Source organism: Pristis pectinata, chromosome 5, assembly GCF_009764475.1.
Source record: "Pristis pectinata isolate sPriPec2 chromosome 5, sPriPec2.1.pri, whole genome shotgun sequence".
NCBI lineage: Eukaryota > Metazoa > Chordata > Chondrichthyes > Rhinopristiformes > Pristidae > Pristis > Pristis pectinata.
In genome coordinates, this window is record NC_067409.1 from 70430419 (window position 1) to 70445894 (window position 15476).

At 45.9% G+C, this 15476-nt stretch overlaps 1 protein-coding gene across 1 annotated transcript in view; it reads right to left on the reverse strand.

Moving 5' to 3' along the window:
• Positions 1-15476, reverse strand: part of LOC127570976 (rab effector MyRIP-like) — a 380937-nt gene that overhangs the window by 99396 nt on the left and 266065 nt on the right. Inside the window, exons 5-8 of the mRNA XM_052016945.1 lie at positions 14062-14142; positions 10689-10786; positions 6211-6291; positions 2014-2148 (exon numbers count right to left, since the gene is read on the reverse strand). Of these exons, the coding sequence (XP_051872905.1) occupies positions 2014-2148; positions 6211-6291; positions 10689-10786; positions 14062-14142 (395 nt within the window). The remainder of the gene's footprint in view (positions 1-2013; positions 2149-6210; positions 6292-10688; positions 10787-14061; positions 14143-15476) is intronic.

The following is a 15476-nucleotide window of genomic DNA, read 5'->3' on the forward strand; positions in this document are numbered from 1 at the left end:
TACATGTTCTTGTTACAAGTGTTTGAAACTAGCCCATAAGAAATCTTTGGGAAGTTTTCAGAGTCTTCCACTGTGTATTGATTCAACATCTGACAACTATTAATTCCTCAGTCGAGCTACCCACTTCCCTTTATATATCCATTGAAGCCATTGTTTTGAGAAAATTGGCGAGTGATAACAATTAAATTTCTCCCTCTTTATTAACTCCTTAGCCTCTTGTGCTGGTTCTTGTAAAATTCTCGGTGATCTGATCCACCACTAGCCCTTTCCACCCATATGCTCTACTCTCTGATTTAATATTTTCCTTGACCTCCTTTGTTAACTGCAGATGGGTCATCTCTTTTGTGGGAACCTGCTTGCAAATTGGGATAAACTTCTGCTGAATGTTATGAACTAGTTTAAGTATGCACTACTGTTCATTCACTTACGCATACTTTAGTCTATTTATCCAGTCCACTCCAGGCAACTCTACCATAATAGCTTCATAACCACCCTTATTTAAGTTGAAGGCATTGGTTATGGATATCAGGTGTTTGCTATATGGATATGGATATCTAGATGTTTGACAACTAGAATGTCAAAGGCTGGAAAATGGGATTAATACAGATGGATACTTGATAGTTGGCGGGAATATGAGGGGTCGAAGGGCTTCCTTCTGTATTCTGTGACTCTATTAACATAGTACCCCAACTGCGAACTAATAAATGTCTTATATAGTTGGACCACAATTACCTTGCTCTTATATTCTGTGTCCCAGCTAATGAAGGCAAGCATTTCATAAGTCTGCTTCACCACCCCATCTACCTGCACTGCCATCTTCAGGGATCCTTGGACTTGTACACTGATGGTCCTCCATTTCTTAATACTCCCTAGGACCCCACCACTCATGGTGTGTACTCTAGCCTTACTAGTCATCCCAAAATATATCACCCTGCATTTTTCAGGATTACATTTCACCCGCATCACTAACTCATCAATATTGTTCTGTAGTCAAACACAATCTTACCTCATTATCAATATTCACATTGCAGTGAACTTACTAAGCATTACTCTTATATTCATATCCAAATAGTTAGTTTATATAAAAACAGTGAGGGTCCCAGCGTCGAATGACATTGTGGTGCTGCAGAAGGTGCTGCTGCCTCACAGCTCCAGAGACCCAGGTTCAATCCTGACCTCCGGTGCTGTCTGTGTGGAGCTTGCGCATTCTCTCTGTGACCACGTACATTTCTTCCAGGAACTCCAGTTTCCTCCCACATCCCAAAGACATGCAGGTTTGTTGGTTAATTGGCTTCTGATAAGTTGCCCCTCATGTGTGAGTGAGTGGTAGAATCTGGGGAGAGTTGATGGGAATGTGGGGAGAATAAAATGGGATCAGTGCAGGAAGAGGTGTAAATGGATGGTTGATGGTCAGCATGGACTTGGTGGTCCGAAGGACCTGTTTCCATGCAGTATGACTCCATGATCTCCCTGATACACCATGGGTCACAGATTTACAATCACAAAAGTACCCTCACCATCATCCTCTGTCTCCTATTACCAAGACAATCTTGGATTAAGTTTGCAAAATTGTCCTGGATCCCAATGGGTTCTTACCTTTTGGACCAGACTCGCATGTGGGACCTTGTCAAAAGCTTTCCTGAAGTCCATATACACTACACCAACCACACTGTGATCACTGACACACTTAGTCATCTCTTCAAAAGTAAAGTCACCTGTGCTCATTGCAAGAACAATTACCCATGACAGTGAACTCATTCTGAATCAAGAAAAGGATATACAAACAATCCTTTGGTATACACAGTGAAACACAGGGGATGTTGGATATCTGAAATAAGAGTCAAAAATGCTGGTAAATTAAGCACGGAGAAAACATTCTTTCAGGTCTTTCACCTGAGCAACTTCAGTTTTTTTTTCCCTTTTCAAAATCAGTTTACAAAGCATTCTTTTCTAAAGGTAGAAGAGTGATGCCCTCTTAGTTTCATGGATAGGTGAGACAATTCTGTAACTCACCCACAGGTTTGACATCTCCTGGCGGCTTTCAAGTAAAGGTTGAGCGAGTTCCTTGGTGGAAGTCCTGCGCTGGGAGAGTGCCTGATCTGACTCGGAGTCAGTGAGGCCGCTCCCAGACTTCCTCCTCTTTATCACCTGCAACAAATGGAAGGAAACGCCTGGTATCTCTCAACGTACAAGCAATATTTCAGCACATCTGTAACAAAGGTTTACTTTGGGGGAATAGGTGGGGGGTCAATTGTGCTCAGAGGTGAACAACTTCACTATTGCAAAAATTTCTGAGCGGCCATTGCCATCAAGTAATGACAAGCTGTGGGATCCACTCTTTATTCTGTCTTGTGTCAGGTTTTCCAATCCCAAGGGACTGCAGATGCTGGAATTTGGAGCAATAAACAAGTTGCTGGAGGGACTCAGCGAGTAAGGCAGCATCTGGGGGGAGAATGGAATTGTCAATGTTTCGGGTTGAGATCCTTCATCTGGATGGATGAATATATTGCTATCCCTGGAGTTGTTAACATATTGGTCATTTTGGCCGATCATATGACAAAGCCCAGAATGAGATGGCTCAAAATCAGTTCATGTGGTTAGTGCACATCCAGGAAAAGACAATTTACACAACATCTCAGATTGTTGCAGAACCCTGAGGCCACATGCCTGTGTCAACCCAACTATTCTCCCGCTGCAAGGCACACTTCATCCTGGAGAGTCCTTCATCATCACTGGGTCTAAATCCTGGAAGTCCCTCCCCAACAGTACTGTGGGAGCACCTTCACCAGAGGGACTGCAGCGGTTCAAGAAGGTGGCTCACGGCCACCTTCTCGGCAATTAGGGGTGGTCAATATATGTTGACTTTTCCAGCAATATCTGGAAGTGAATTAGAAAATCACTCAAAAACATTTTTTTCTTTAACTGGTCTGGATGGGAATTGTTGAAGTCAAAATCTTATCTGCAAAATGGTAGAGGAAGCTGGAAGGGAAACATTCCCTTGATCTGCTTGTGCTTCATGCATCGGCCACTGAAAGCAGCTTAAGCAGAGCTGCAAGCTTGTCGCTAGTGCCTGAGAGGAAACTGCCCATTTCCCCTTTCTGGTACAACATGCTCAAATGGCAGGAAGGGGAACAGACTGGGAAAGTATCAGTGGGCTACCAAACAACAGCAGATTATATTACATCATGTCCTTAATGAAGTAAGACATCCCTTGGACCTTTACAGAAGGGTTACTGAACAAAGTTCAATGCTAACCCCCCATGACAGTGGCACAGCTGGTAGAGCTGCTGCTTCACAGCCCAACCAACCAAAATTCAATCCTGACCTTGGGTGCTATCTGTATGATGTTTGCACATTCTCCAAGTAATAGCCTGGGTTTCCTCCAGATGCTTCTACCACTCAAAGTCGTGCAGGATGGTGGGTTAATTGTTGCTGGAGTGTGGTTGAGTGGCAGAATCTTGGAGCAGTTGATGGGAATGTGGGGAGAAGAAGTTACAGAGAGAATGGGATCACTCTGTGAGCCAGCACAGACTCGATAGGTTGTAATGACCTCCTTCTACATTGTAAATATGATAATATTAGGGCAGATAGCCAAAAACTTCCTCAAAGAAGCTGGCTTAAAGGAGCATCTTAAAGGAGCAGTAGTGGCAGAACAACACTTAAAAGGCACTTGGACAGGTACATGAATAGCAAGGGTTTCGAGGGATATGGGTCAAACGCAGGCAAATGGGACTAGCTTAGATGGGAACCTAAGTCATAGAATCATAGAACAGTACAGCACAATACAGGCCCTTCGGCCCACAATGTTGTGCCGACCTTTAAACCTCGCCTAAGACTATCTAACCCCTTCCTCCAACATATCCCTCTATTTTAAATTCCTCCATATGTTTATCTAGTAATATCTTGAATTTGACCAATGTACCTGCCTCCACCACCGCCCCAGACAGGGCATTCCATGCCCCAACCACTCTCTGGGTAAAAAACCTCCTTCTGATATCTCCCTTGAACTTCCCACCCATTACTTTAAAGCCATGCCCTCTTGTACTGAGCATTGGCTCCCTGGGAAAGAGGCGCTGGCTGTCTATTCTATCTACTCCTCTTAATAGTTTGTATACCTCTATCATGTCTCCTCTCATCCTCCTTCTCTCCAAAGAGTAAGCCCTAGCTCCTTTAGTCTCTCATCATAATGCATACTCTCTAAACTGGGCAACATCCTGGTAGATCTCCTCTGCACCCTTTCCAACACTTCCACATCCTTCCTATAATGAGGCGACCACAACTGGACACAGTACTGTTTTGTAGAGCTGCATCACCACCTCGCGGCTCTTAAACTCTATCCCACGACTTATGAATGCCAACATCCCAGAAGCTTTATTAACTACCCTATCCACCTGTGAGGCAACTTCCAGGGATCTGTGAATATGAACCCCCAGATCCCTCTGCTCCTCCACACTACCCAGAATCCTGCCATTAACTATGTACTCACCTTGGAGTTTGTCCTTCCAAAGTGTACCACTTCACACTTCTCTGGATTGAACTCCGTCTGCCACTTCTCAGCCCAGCTTTGCATCCTATCAATGTCCCTCTGCAATATTTGACAGTCCTCTACACTATCCACAAAACCACCAACCTTTGTGTCGTCTGCAAACTTGCCAACCGGCTTGGTAGGGCAACTGCTCTGCCCAGGACCGCAAGAAACTGCAGAGTGTTGTGGACACAGCACAGCGCATTATGGACACCAGCCTCCCCTCCTTGGACTCTGTCTTTACCTCTCGTTGTCTTGGTGAAGCAGCCAGCATAATCAAAGACCCAACCCATCCGGGACATTCTCTCTTCTCTTCTCTTCCATCGGGTCGAAGATACAGGAGCCTGAAGGCACTTACCACCAGACTTAAGGACAGCTTCTACCCCACTGTGATAAGACTATTGAACAGTTCCCTTATACAATGAGATGGACTATGACCTCACGATCTACCTTGTTGTGACCTTGCACCTTATTGCACTGCACTTTCTCTGTAGCTGTGACACTTTACTCTGTACTGTTATTGTTTTTACCTGTACTACATCAATGGACTCTGTACCGACTCAATGTAATTGCAGTGTGCAATGAATTGACCTGTATGATCGGTTTGCAAGACATGCTTTTCACTGTACCTCGGTACAAGTGACAATAATAAACCAATACCAATACCAACCCACCCTTCTACCCCCTCATCCAGGTCATTAATAAAAATCATGAAAAGCAGAGGTTCCAGAACAGACCATTGTGGCACACCACTAGTCATATCCCTCCAATCTGAATGCACTCCCTCCACCACAACCCTCTGCTTTCTACAGGCAAGCCAATTCTGAATCCACACGGCCAAACCTCCCTGGATCCCATGCCCTCTGACCTTCTGAAGAAGCCTACCATGTGGAACCTTGTCAAATGCCTTACTAAAATCCATGTAGACCACATCTACTGCACCACCCTCATCAATCTTCCTGGTCACCTCCTCAAAGAACCCTATCAGGCCTGTGAGACATAATCTGCCCTTCACAAAGCTATGCTGGCTGTCCCTAATCAGACCATGATTCTCTAAATGCCCACAGATCCTATCTCTTAAGTCAGCATGGACCAGTTGGGTTGAAGGGCCTGTTTCTGTGCTATGACTCTATTCTGTGACTCTAAGTTCAGACAAGGCATTCCAGAGCTTAGGAACTAGGCAGCTGAAGGCACAGTTGCTATGTTGTGATTATTCTCACGAACACTACAGAAGGCAGAATTGAAGGAGAATGAGCCTCTTGCATTGTAGGAGTTTACAGAGGTGGAGAGGATGAGGCCAGGGAGGTTTTGCAAACAAATATAAAGGCTGAGATGTCGTTTAAGTGGAAGCCTGTTTAGAAGTGAGCCAGCACTGGAGTGTTGGGAGAATGCGATTTGGTGCTGCCTATGGCATGGACCCAGAACGACCAGAAATAACTTCACCGAAACAACTTTTTGATGTGAATCAATTTAAAAGATAATAACCCAGAAAAGTGTTATCAGTTTTTGACTGTTGAGTCCCATGATTAATACTGAGAGGAATCAAATCTGAGTGTTGATAGTGCTTTAGTTATCGAGATCCCCTGGAATCTGTGGCAAACCCACACACCGAGATATCATAAGATTCAGGTTTTGCATTGGAACAATGACATTTGTTGGAATCCGTCAGTGCGGAGCTCACAGACCTTCTGCATTATAGTAGTGGCGAGCTCCTCTATCAACTCCTCTTTGTGCTCCTGTAAATATTGGCTCTCGTTCTGTTTTTCCTAAAACAGAGAGAGGGTTAGATTACCTGCAGAACACAGAACAAGCGTCGATCACATGAGATGCCATGATTATGTTCCAGAGTTGGGGGCGGGGGGGGGGGGGGCGCGGTTGCAGTAATGGGATAGGATTGGGTTCATTGAAGGTTATGTTCATCCACAGCTGACCCTACCAAAGGAGGAGTGACCTGCTTCTGAGCAAAGAGAATGAATTCCATGTATCACCCAGGAGTTCTTTCAGACACAATGCACAAGTGAACACTGCCTTACATATATTGTAAATTGACATCTTCAATTAAATCCAAGCATAAAATCTAGGAGCAGGAGTAGGCATTTTGGCTCTTCAAACCTGCTCTGCCATTCAACAAGATCATGGCTGGACTTAGTGCTAATTCCCCGCATTATTCCCATGTCCCTCGATTCCTCTAACATCCAGAAGTCTAGAAATCTATCGATCTCTGTTTTGAATAAACCAGCACCAGTCTCCACAGCTCTCTGAGTGAAAACATTTCTAGTCTCAGCACTAAATGGCTGATCTCTTATTCTAAGACTGTGAAGCCCCCTATTCAAAATTCCTTAGCCAAGGGAAAAATTTTCCCTGCATTCACCCTGTCAGGTCCACTAAGAATTTTGTACATTTCATTTTCAGGATCCACGCATCATGGCAAGACCAGCATTTATTGTTCTTCCCTAATTGCCCTTGATTAAGCTGCCTTCTTGAACTGCTGCAGTCCTTCTGGTGAAGGTGCTCCCACGGTGCTGTTGGGGAGGGACTTCCAGGATTTGGACTGAACAGTGATGAAGGACTAGTGATATATTTCCAAGTCAGAATGATGTGCAACTTGGAAGGGAACCTGCAGGCGGTTGTATTCCGATGTACTTCCTGCCCTTGACCTTTTTGGTGGTGGAGGCTGCTGTTGGAGTAGTCTGGGTGAGTAACTGCAATGCATTTTGTAGGTAGTATACACTGCAGCCACTGTTCACCAGTTTCATAGAGTCACAGGGTCATATAGCATGGAAACAGGCTATTCACCCCATCACTTCCATACTGACCAGTGGGTTCCCATCTGTAGTAACCCCATCGTCCAGTACTTGGCCCGTAGCCTTCAATGCCTTGGCAATTCAAGTGCTTGTCGAGACACTTCTGAAATGCTGCCAGTGACTCTGCTTCCACCACTCCTCCGGCAGTGAGTTCCAGGTACTCACCACTCTCTGGGTGAGAAGGGTCCCCCCAGACCCCTTCTAAATCTCTTATCCCCTACCCTAAATCTATGTCAGCTAATTTTATCTACCTTTGATAAGGGGAAAAGTTTCTTGCAGTCTGCCCTGTCTATAACCCCTTAGAATTTTTATATACCTCAATCACATCCCCTACTAATCTCTTCTGCTCCAGGAGAAACAGACCCAGCCTCTCCAGTCCTTTCTCATAACTGGAACCCTCACTCCCAGGTAATATACTGGTGAATCGTCTCTGCACCCTCTCCAGTGCAGTTACATCTTTCCAGTAGTGCGGTGACCAGAACTGCATGCAGTACCCCAGCAGAGGTCTGACTAATGTTTTGTAAGGTTGGAGCGTAACCTCCCTGCTCTTGTATTCAATGGCCTGACTAATGAAGCCCAGTATCCCATATGGCTTCTTAGCCACCTTATCTACCTGTGCTGCCACTTTGAAGGATCTTTGAACTTGTACATCAAGATCCCCCAATACTCCCTTGGACCCTACAATTCACAGTGCATCTTCTAGCCTCATTCCCTTTCCCAAAATGCATCAACTTACATTTATCAGGCCATTTCCATCTGCCATTTCTCAGCCCATTTCACCAACACATCAATATCATCCTGCAGCCTAAAACTACCCTCCACACTATCAACAACTCCACCAATCTTCATGTCACCTGCAAACTAACTGATCATGCCTGCTACCTCCACATCCAAATCACCGCCTGGTGTGGAAGCTCTGATGTGCAGGATCGTAAGACTCAGCCAGCTCCATCATGGACACAACCCTCCCCACCATCAAGGACATCTTCTGGAGGCAGTGCCTTCAGAAGGCGGCATCCATCCTAAGGACCCTCACTGTCCAGGACATGCTCTCTTCTCATTACTACCATCGGGGAGGAGCTACAGGGCTCTGAAAACCCACACTCAACAATTAAGAAACAGCTTCTTCTCCTCTGCCATCAGATTTCTGAACAGTCCATGAACCCTACCTCATTATTCCTCTTTCGCACTATTTATTTATTTTTTGGTAACTTATAGTAATTTTGCACTGTACTGCCGCTGCAAACAACAAATTTTACAACATATGTCAGTGATCATAAACCTGATTCTGATATCAGTCACATACATTACAAACATCAAGGGTCCAAGCACCTATCCCTGTGGAACTAGTCACAGGCATCCAATCACAAAAACAGACCTCTACTGTCACTCTCTGCCTCCTATTGCCAAGTCAATTTTGGATTGAATTTGCAACTTGCCCTAGATCCTATAGGGGTGGGAATATAAGTTTAGGATAGTGGATGGGGTGCTTTGTCATGGAGGTGTCGAGCCTCCTGAGTGTGAGCAAGTGAAGGGTGTTCCATTAGGTTCCCCATATGTCTTGTAGATGATGGAAAGGCTTTAGAAGTCAGGCGGTTAGTCACTCATTGCAGGATGCCCAACCTCTGACCTGCCCTTGTAGGCACAGTATTTTTATGGCTGGTCCTGTTGAGTTTCTGGTTAGTATTGACTCCCAGGATATTGATGGTGGGGGATTCAGTGATGGTAATGCTGGTGAACATTATGGGTTGCAGTTTGAATCACTCTTGTTGGAGATGGCCATTGCTTGGTATTGTTGTGGCCCAAATATTTATTAACCATTTATTAACCATTTATTAACCCATGCCCGAATGTTGTCTTGGTCTTGCTGCATGCAGGCATGGGCTGCTTCATTTGCTGAGGAGTTGTGCATGGAATTGAACAATGTGCAATTATCATTGAACATGCCTACTTCTGACCTTATGATGGAAGGAAGGTCAGTGATGAAGCAACCTCAGGGACATACAGTGATGACCAGATGCTCGGATAATTAACCTTCAACAACCACAGCCACCTTTGTACTGGGAATGACTCCAACCATTTAAATCCTTTCTCCTTAGTGCCGCAGTGAGTCCAAGGGCAAGGGCAGTCACTCTCACCACACCTCTGGAATTCAATCCTTAGATCTATGTTTGGACCAAGGCTCTGATGAGATCTGGAGGTAAATGGTCCTAATGAGGTCCAAACTGGGCATCATTAAGCAGGTTATTGGTGAGTAAGTGCTCCTTGACAGCACTGCCAATCTTCACCAGTTTGCTGATTACTGATTTTCTAGATTGGGTCTGTCCTGCTTTTTGTAAACAGGACATACTTGGGCAATTTCCCACATTTCACATTCAATGTCAACCTCTCATTTTTTGAAACTTTGAAGAATAAAGGCCTAGTCTACTTAATCGCTCCTCAGTGAGTGACCTGCCACCCTAGGAAACACCAACGAATCTTTGTTGCACGTTTATTCTTCAAAGGACGAATCTAAAATTATACACTGTACTCCTGTATCGAGGACCTATGTATCTGTATTAAGGTATCTTTACCCTTATACTTAAATCCTCTTGCAATAAAAGCCACTAATAGCCCCAATGTCTGTAATTATAGGTACATATAGTTTCAAATCACCACAGTGACATATCAGTCAGAGAGCACTGGTTTTTAAAGCCATTGGTAGTTCCATAATAATTATTAGTTATTAATCCTTAATAACCTTTACTAATAGGATTTTACACATGAAATTATTGCAAGTAGTCCACCAGCAGTTTACAAATCAGAGTCATGGAGTCTTATATCACAGATAAAGGCCCTCCCCCACTCCCCCCATTGCAGTATCTGTCTACACTAATTCCATTTACTCACATTAGGCCCATAGCCTGCTTTGCATTGGCAATTCAAGTGCTTGTCTAGATCTTCCTCAAATGTTCTGAGACTCTCTACCTCCACCACCTCTTCAGGCAGTGTGTTCCAGACTCCAACCATCCTCTGTGAAAAATTCCCCTCAGATCCCCTCTAAACCTCCTTCTCTCACCTTACACCCATACTTCTTGTCTTTACCACTCCCACAATGGAAAAAAAAATTCTTACTCTCCACCCCGTCTATTTCCTTCATAATGTTATATACCTCTGTCAGGTTACCCCTCAGCCTTCTTTGTTCCAGGGGAAACAAACCAGCTTATCCAATCTCTCCCTATGCTGCAACCTGGGCAATATCTTGGTGAATCTCCTCTGCTCCCTCCCCACCGCAGTAGGAGAGGGTGCAGAGGATCAATGCACGGGATACAAAGAAGTCAATTTCACAGTCTTTCAATGGCCCTGCCACAAGATCTCACCAGACTGTCACTGTAGGAGTCTGCCTTGGTGATTGCCTCTTCAATTGCTTCCTCTGCCACTCGGAGAGCCACGGCTAGGGTTTCACTGAGAGCGTGACCTTTAAGACAGGAAGACGGATTAGCCTTCACATTGTTCACACAACTTCCATTGATACAGGGATTTTAACAACAGCAAAACACCCTAAGATCATTCCCAGTAGAGGAATGGTGCCAGGACACAAAAGGGAACACAGGGGCAAGTCACCTCAAGCTTGGTCAAAGACAGGTTTTGAGGACCATGTTAAATGAAAGAAAAAAGAGAGTAAGAGAGGTTAGAGAGTCATACAGCATTGAAACAGGGCCTTTGGCCCACCAAGTCCATGCTAACCATCAACCACCCATTTACGCCATTCCAATGTGAATCCCATTTTATTCTCTCAACATTCCCTTCAGCTCCCCCTAGATTCTACCACTCACCTACACACCACGGGCAACTTTATAGAGGGCATTTAACCCACCAACCTGCACCTCTTTGGGATGTGGGAGGAAACAGGAGCACCCGGGGGAAACCCACGTGTACACAGGGGAGAATGTGCAAACTCCACACAGGCAGCACCCGAGGTCAGGATTGAGCCCACGTCTCTGGTGCTATGAGGCAGCGGCTCTACTAGTTGTGCCACTGTGTCATCCCAAGAGGTTTAGGGAGCAAAACCCAGAGCTTAGGTCGCTGAAGGCACAGCCACCTACCTAGAGTGGTTATAATCAGGAATGCTTGAAATGGAGGAGCGCTGATAATTGGCCTTAATTTGTTATGGGATGTAGGTGTCATTGGCAAGACCAGAATTTGTTGCCCATCCCCGACTCCTCTTGGGAAGGTGGTGCTGTTCTTGAAGCACTGCAGTCCTTCTGGTGAAGGTGCTCCCACTGTGCCGTTGGGGAGAGAGTTCCAGGATTTGGACTCAGTGATGATGAAGGACCGGTGATAAATTTCCAAGTCAGGAAGGTGTGTGACATGGAGGGGAACCTGCAGATAGTGCTGTTCTCAAGCACCTGAAACCCTTAGTGGTCGAGACCATGAGTCTCAGAGGGGGTAATATTGCTGGAGGGTATTACAGGGTAGGATGGGGGGAGAGGGTGGATACTCGGAGGGCCTTGAAAACAGGGATGAGAAATTTAAAATGAAGGTATTATTTAACTCAGGGGTGATGGCTGAATGGGACCCAGTGAGAGTGAAGACATGGGCAGGAGAGCTTTGAATGAACCCGGTGTACAGACAGAACAACCGTGAAGCCTGCACAGAGCTCGCGAGTAATCCTTCCTCGCTCTCCTCGGGTGGAACAATGCTTGCCAGCTCAACCAAAGGTCAGGATTTTGCAAACCCTGGCTCCTGAAGCTTAGCTATGGCCAAGTAGAAGTTGGTCACTGACAGCATCGAGAACCTGGTGGATGTTTCTTCAGCCTCGTACCCACATTCACTGCTTCCTAGAACACCTGCTTCCTTGCCCCAATCCCCTGGTGCCACAATGCTCGACCTATCCCAAGTCTTCATGGGACTCTGCATTGTGAAAGGCCTAAAGCCCAATGTCCTAGATGTTTCCACTCAAGAGCTTCATCTGCCTCCTGCACCTCACCCACCATGTGCCATCCCAATGATGAGCCCACATTTCTGGTCACTGTCCCTCAATACACAATGTAATGGATTTCAAGGATGTACTTGAAAGCTGAGACTTTATATGGCCTTGGTCAATCAGCACTTGGAATACTGTGAGCAATTTTAGGCCCCATATCGAAGGAAAGATGTGCTGGCCCTGGAGGGGGTCTGGAGGAGGTTCACAAGAATGATCTCAGGAACGAAAGGGAGTGTTTGATGGCTCTGGGCCGGTAATCGACGGAGTTCAGAAGGATGAAGGGAGATCATATTAAAACCTACCGGATATTGAAAGTGGACGTAAAGAGGATGTTTCCATCAGTACGAGAGTCTAAGATCCAACGGCACAGCTTCAGAATAAAGCGACGTCCCTTTAGAACTTCAGCCAGAGAGTGGTGAATCTGTGGGACTCATTGCCACAGAGGGCTGTGGAGGCCAAGGATTGGGTGTACTTAAGGCAGAGATTGGTAGGTCCTTGACTGGTAAAGGGGTTAAGGGTTATGGGGAGAAGGTGGGAGAATAGGGTTGGAAAAAAATCAATCATGATTGAATGGCGGAGTAGATGATAGGCCCAATGGCCTAATTCTGCTCCTATATCTTTTGGTCTTATGGAATGGGTGAGAAGTGGTGGTGAAGTTGTAGTGTTACAATGGCCAGAGCACCAGGACCGAGGAGTTTTGGCCAGCTGGACTGCTAGCAGCTGTGGCAGGGGGAGGTGTGAGGAGGTCAGATTTTGGGGTAGAGGGACAGGGTTTGAATTGGACCTGCATTCGCTTTGGGAAACCGGCAGGGGCACTGTTACTCCTCATGCACCATGGGACACTGATTTACTTGCTAAATGATCCAACCACCTGACAGAGGGAGTTGTACATCTGCCCATAGCGTCACGGAAACCAGCCTCCCCTCCATGGACTCTTGTCTATGCCTCTTGCTGCCTTAGTGAAGCAGCCAGCATAATCAAAGACCCCACCCACCCAGGTCAATCTCTCTTCTCTCCTCTCCCATCAGGTAGAAGATACAGGAGCCTGAGGGCACATAGCACCAGGCTCAAGGTCAGTTTCTATCCCATGGTGATAAGATTATTGAACGGTTTCCTTGTATGATGAGGTGGACTCTGACCTCACTATCTACCTTGATGTGACCTTGCACCTCATTGTCTATCTGCACTGCACTTCCTCTGTAGGGTGTAGCTGTGGCACTTTACTCTGTACTGTTATTGTTTTTACCTGTACTACCTCAATGCATTCTGTACTAACTCAATGTAACTTCACTGTGTAATGAATTGACCTGTACGATTGGTATGCAAGACAAGTTTTTCACTGTACCTCGGTACAAGTGACAATAATAAACCAATACCAATTCCAATACCATTAGAATGCTGGGGGCAGGACAATGCTGGGGAAGGTGTAAATCACTCGCTACAGTTCTGGGGCAATACCGTACTGTCTCTGCCTGGAAGCATTAACTCAACCCCCTCTCTTTAGGCAAGGTTGATCGAATGGCCCCAGTGCCACAGTCACAGGCTCTGAGGCTGTGAGCAACAAGGGGTCAGGGCTATGGTGACTGATTTTACTGACACCTCCATTATTACTTCACTCCCTCAGGGCCTCATCATAGTGCTAACCTTGGGTAGAGGCAAGAAGGCTCGATATTCATTATAACTTCACTTGAAGAACATAACTGGAAAGCAGATAAATCATGTGGTTCAATCCATTTACAACTTATTCCTATAACGTGTAAACTCACCGTCTGTCTGTCTGTAAGGAGTGCACCCACTGCCACAGATGCGCTCTTCATTCTCTTGGCTACCATCAAGAACATTGCCTCCTGCACAGAACAGAGTATTCAGGTACAGCGTGAAGGAAACATGGATGAAGACCAACACAATAGACTGCAGAGACAGGAATCTGGGGCAACAAACAATCCACTGGAGGTACTCAGCTGGTCAAGCAGCATCTGTTATGGGGGGGGGGGGGGAAGAATCGTCGGTGTTTTGGGTTGAAAGCCTGCATCAGGACTAAGAGTGGAGAGGGGAGGTAGCCAGAGTAAAGAGGAAAAGGGGAGGGGTGAAGGATGATGGGCAGAAGGGGCCAGGTGGGGGAGGGGGAGGAGTGGAGTTCGATCATAGACCATAAGGTATAGGAGTAGAATTAGGCCATTCGGCCCATTGAGTCTGCTCCGTCGTTCAATCATGGCTGATTTTTTTTCAACCTCATTCTCCCGCCTTCTCCCTGTAACCCTTATCCCCCTTACCAATCAAGAACCTATCAATCTCTGCCTTAAATACACCCAATGACTGGCCTACACTGCCCTCTGTGGAAATGAATTCCACAGATTCACCACACTCAGCTGAGCTGGGAGACAGAGGCAGGTAGATGATGGATGGAGGCAGTCAGACAAAAAAAGGCATATAGATGAAGGCCACCAGGGTCAACTGAAGCCCCTCTCTTCAGACAAGGTTGATTGATTGGCCCCAGTGCCCACTTGTCACGGGCTGTGAGGCTGTAAGCAACAAGGGGTTGTGGCTACGGCAACCAATTTCACCGACACCTCCATTAACACCTCACTCCCTCAGGGCCACTTCATTGTGCCAACCTTGGGATTGGAGCTTGAATCCCATAGAGGGAAGAGGGTCCTCGACAAACACTGGGCAGAGGAGGAGTGTCTTGCAGGACAACTGTGGAGTGTGGATTGGGCAGCAGGACCCAGGGCGCCATTGGCGACTCTCACTGGGAACCACTCAAGAATGCTTTTATTTAAACAATAAACAGCCACCTCACTCTGGTAGAGAGTTAACCAGTCCTGCACACTGTTTGGAGGAGCTGGATCAAGGGGCTGACTCCTGCTCCTATCTCTTATGACAATTACAACTTATCATACTTCCTTACCAATACCACTTCACTCACAGTTATCAAACTCAGTTACCACAGCACACTACAAGGGAGATGAATTTTAGTGACAAGCTGTACAAAGCAACATTAGGATGGAGGAGAAGGAAGCTTTCATTAAAATGAGCAACCCTGGGAGAATGTTAACAAGCTGTGCAGTTCTGCTGGTACATTTTTTCCCACATCACAGTGATGTGGTTTTTAACAAGTTTCATAGACTTGAAGCTCCATTGACTCTCTTCAAATATTGGCATTTAGATCAGGATGCAAGTC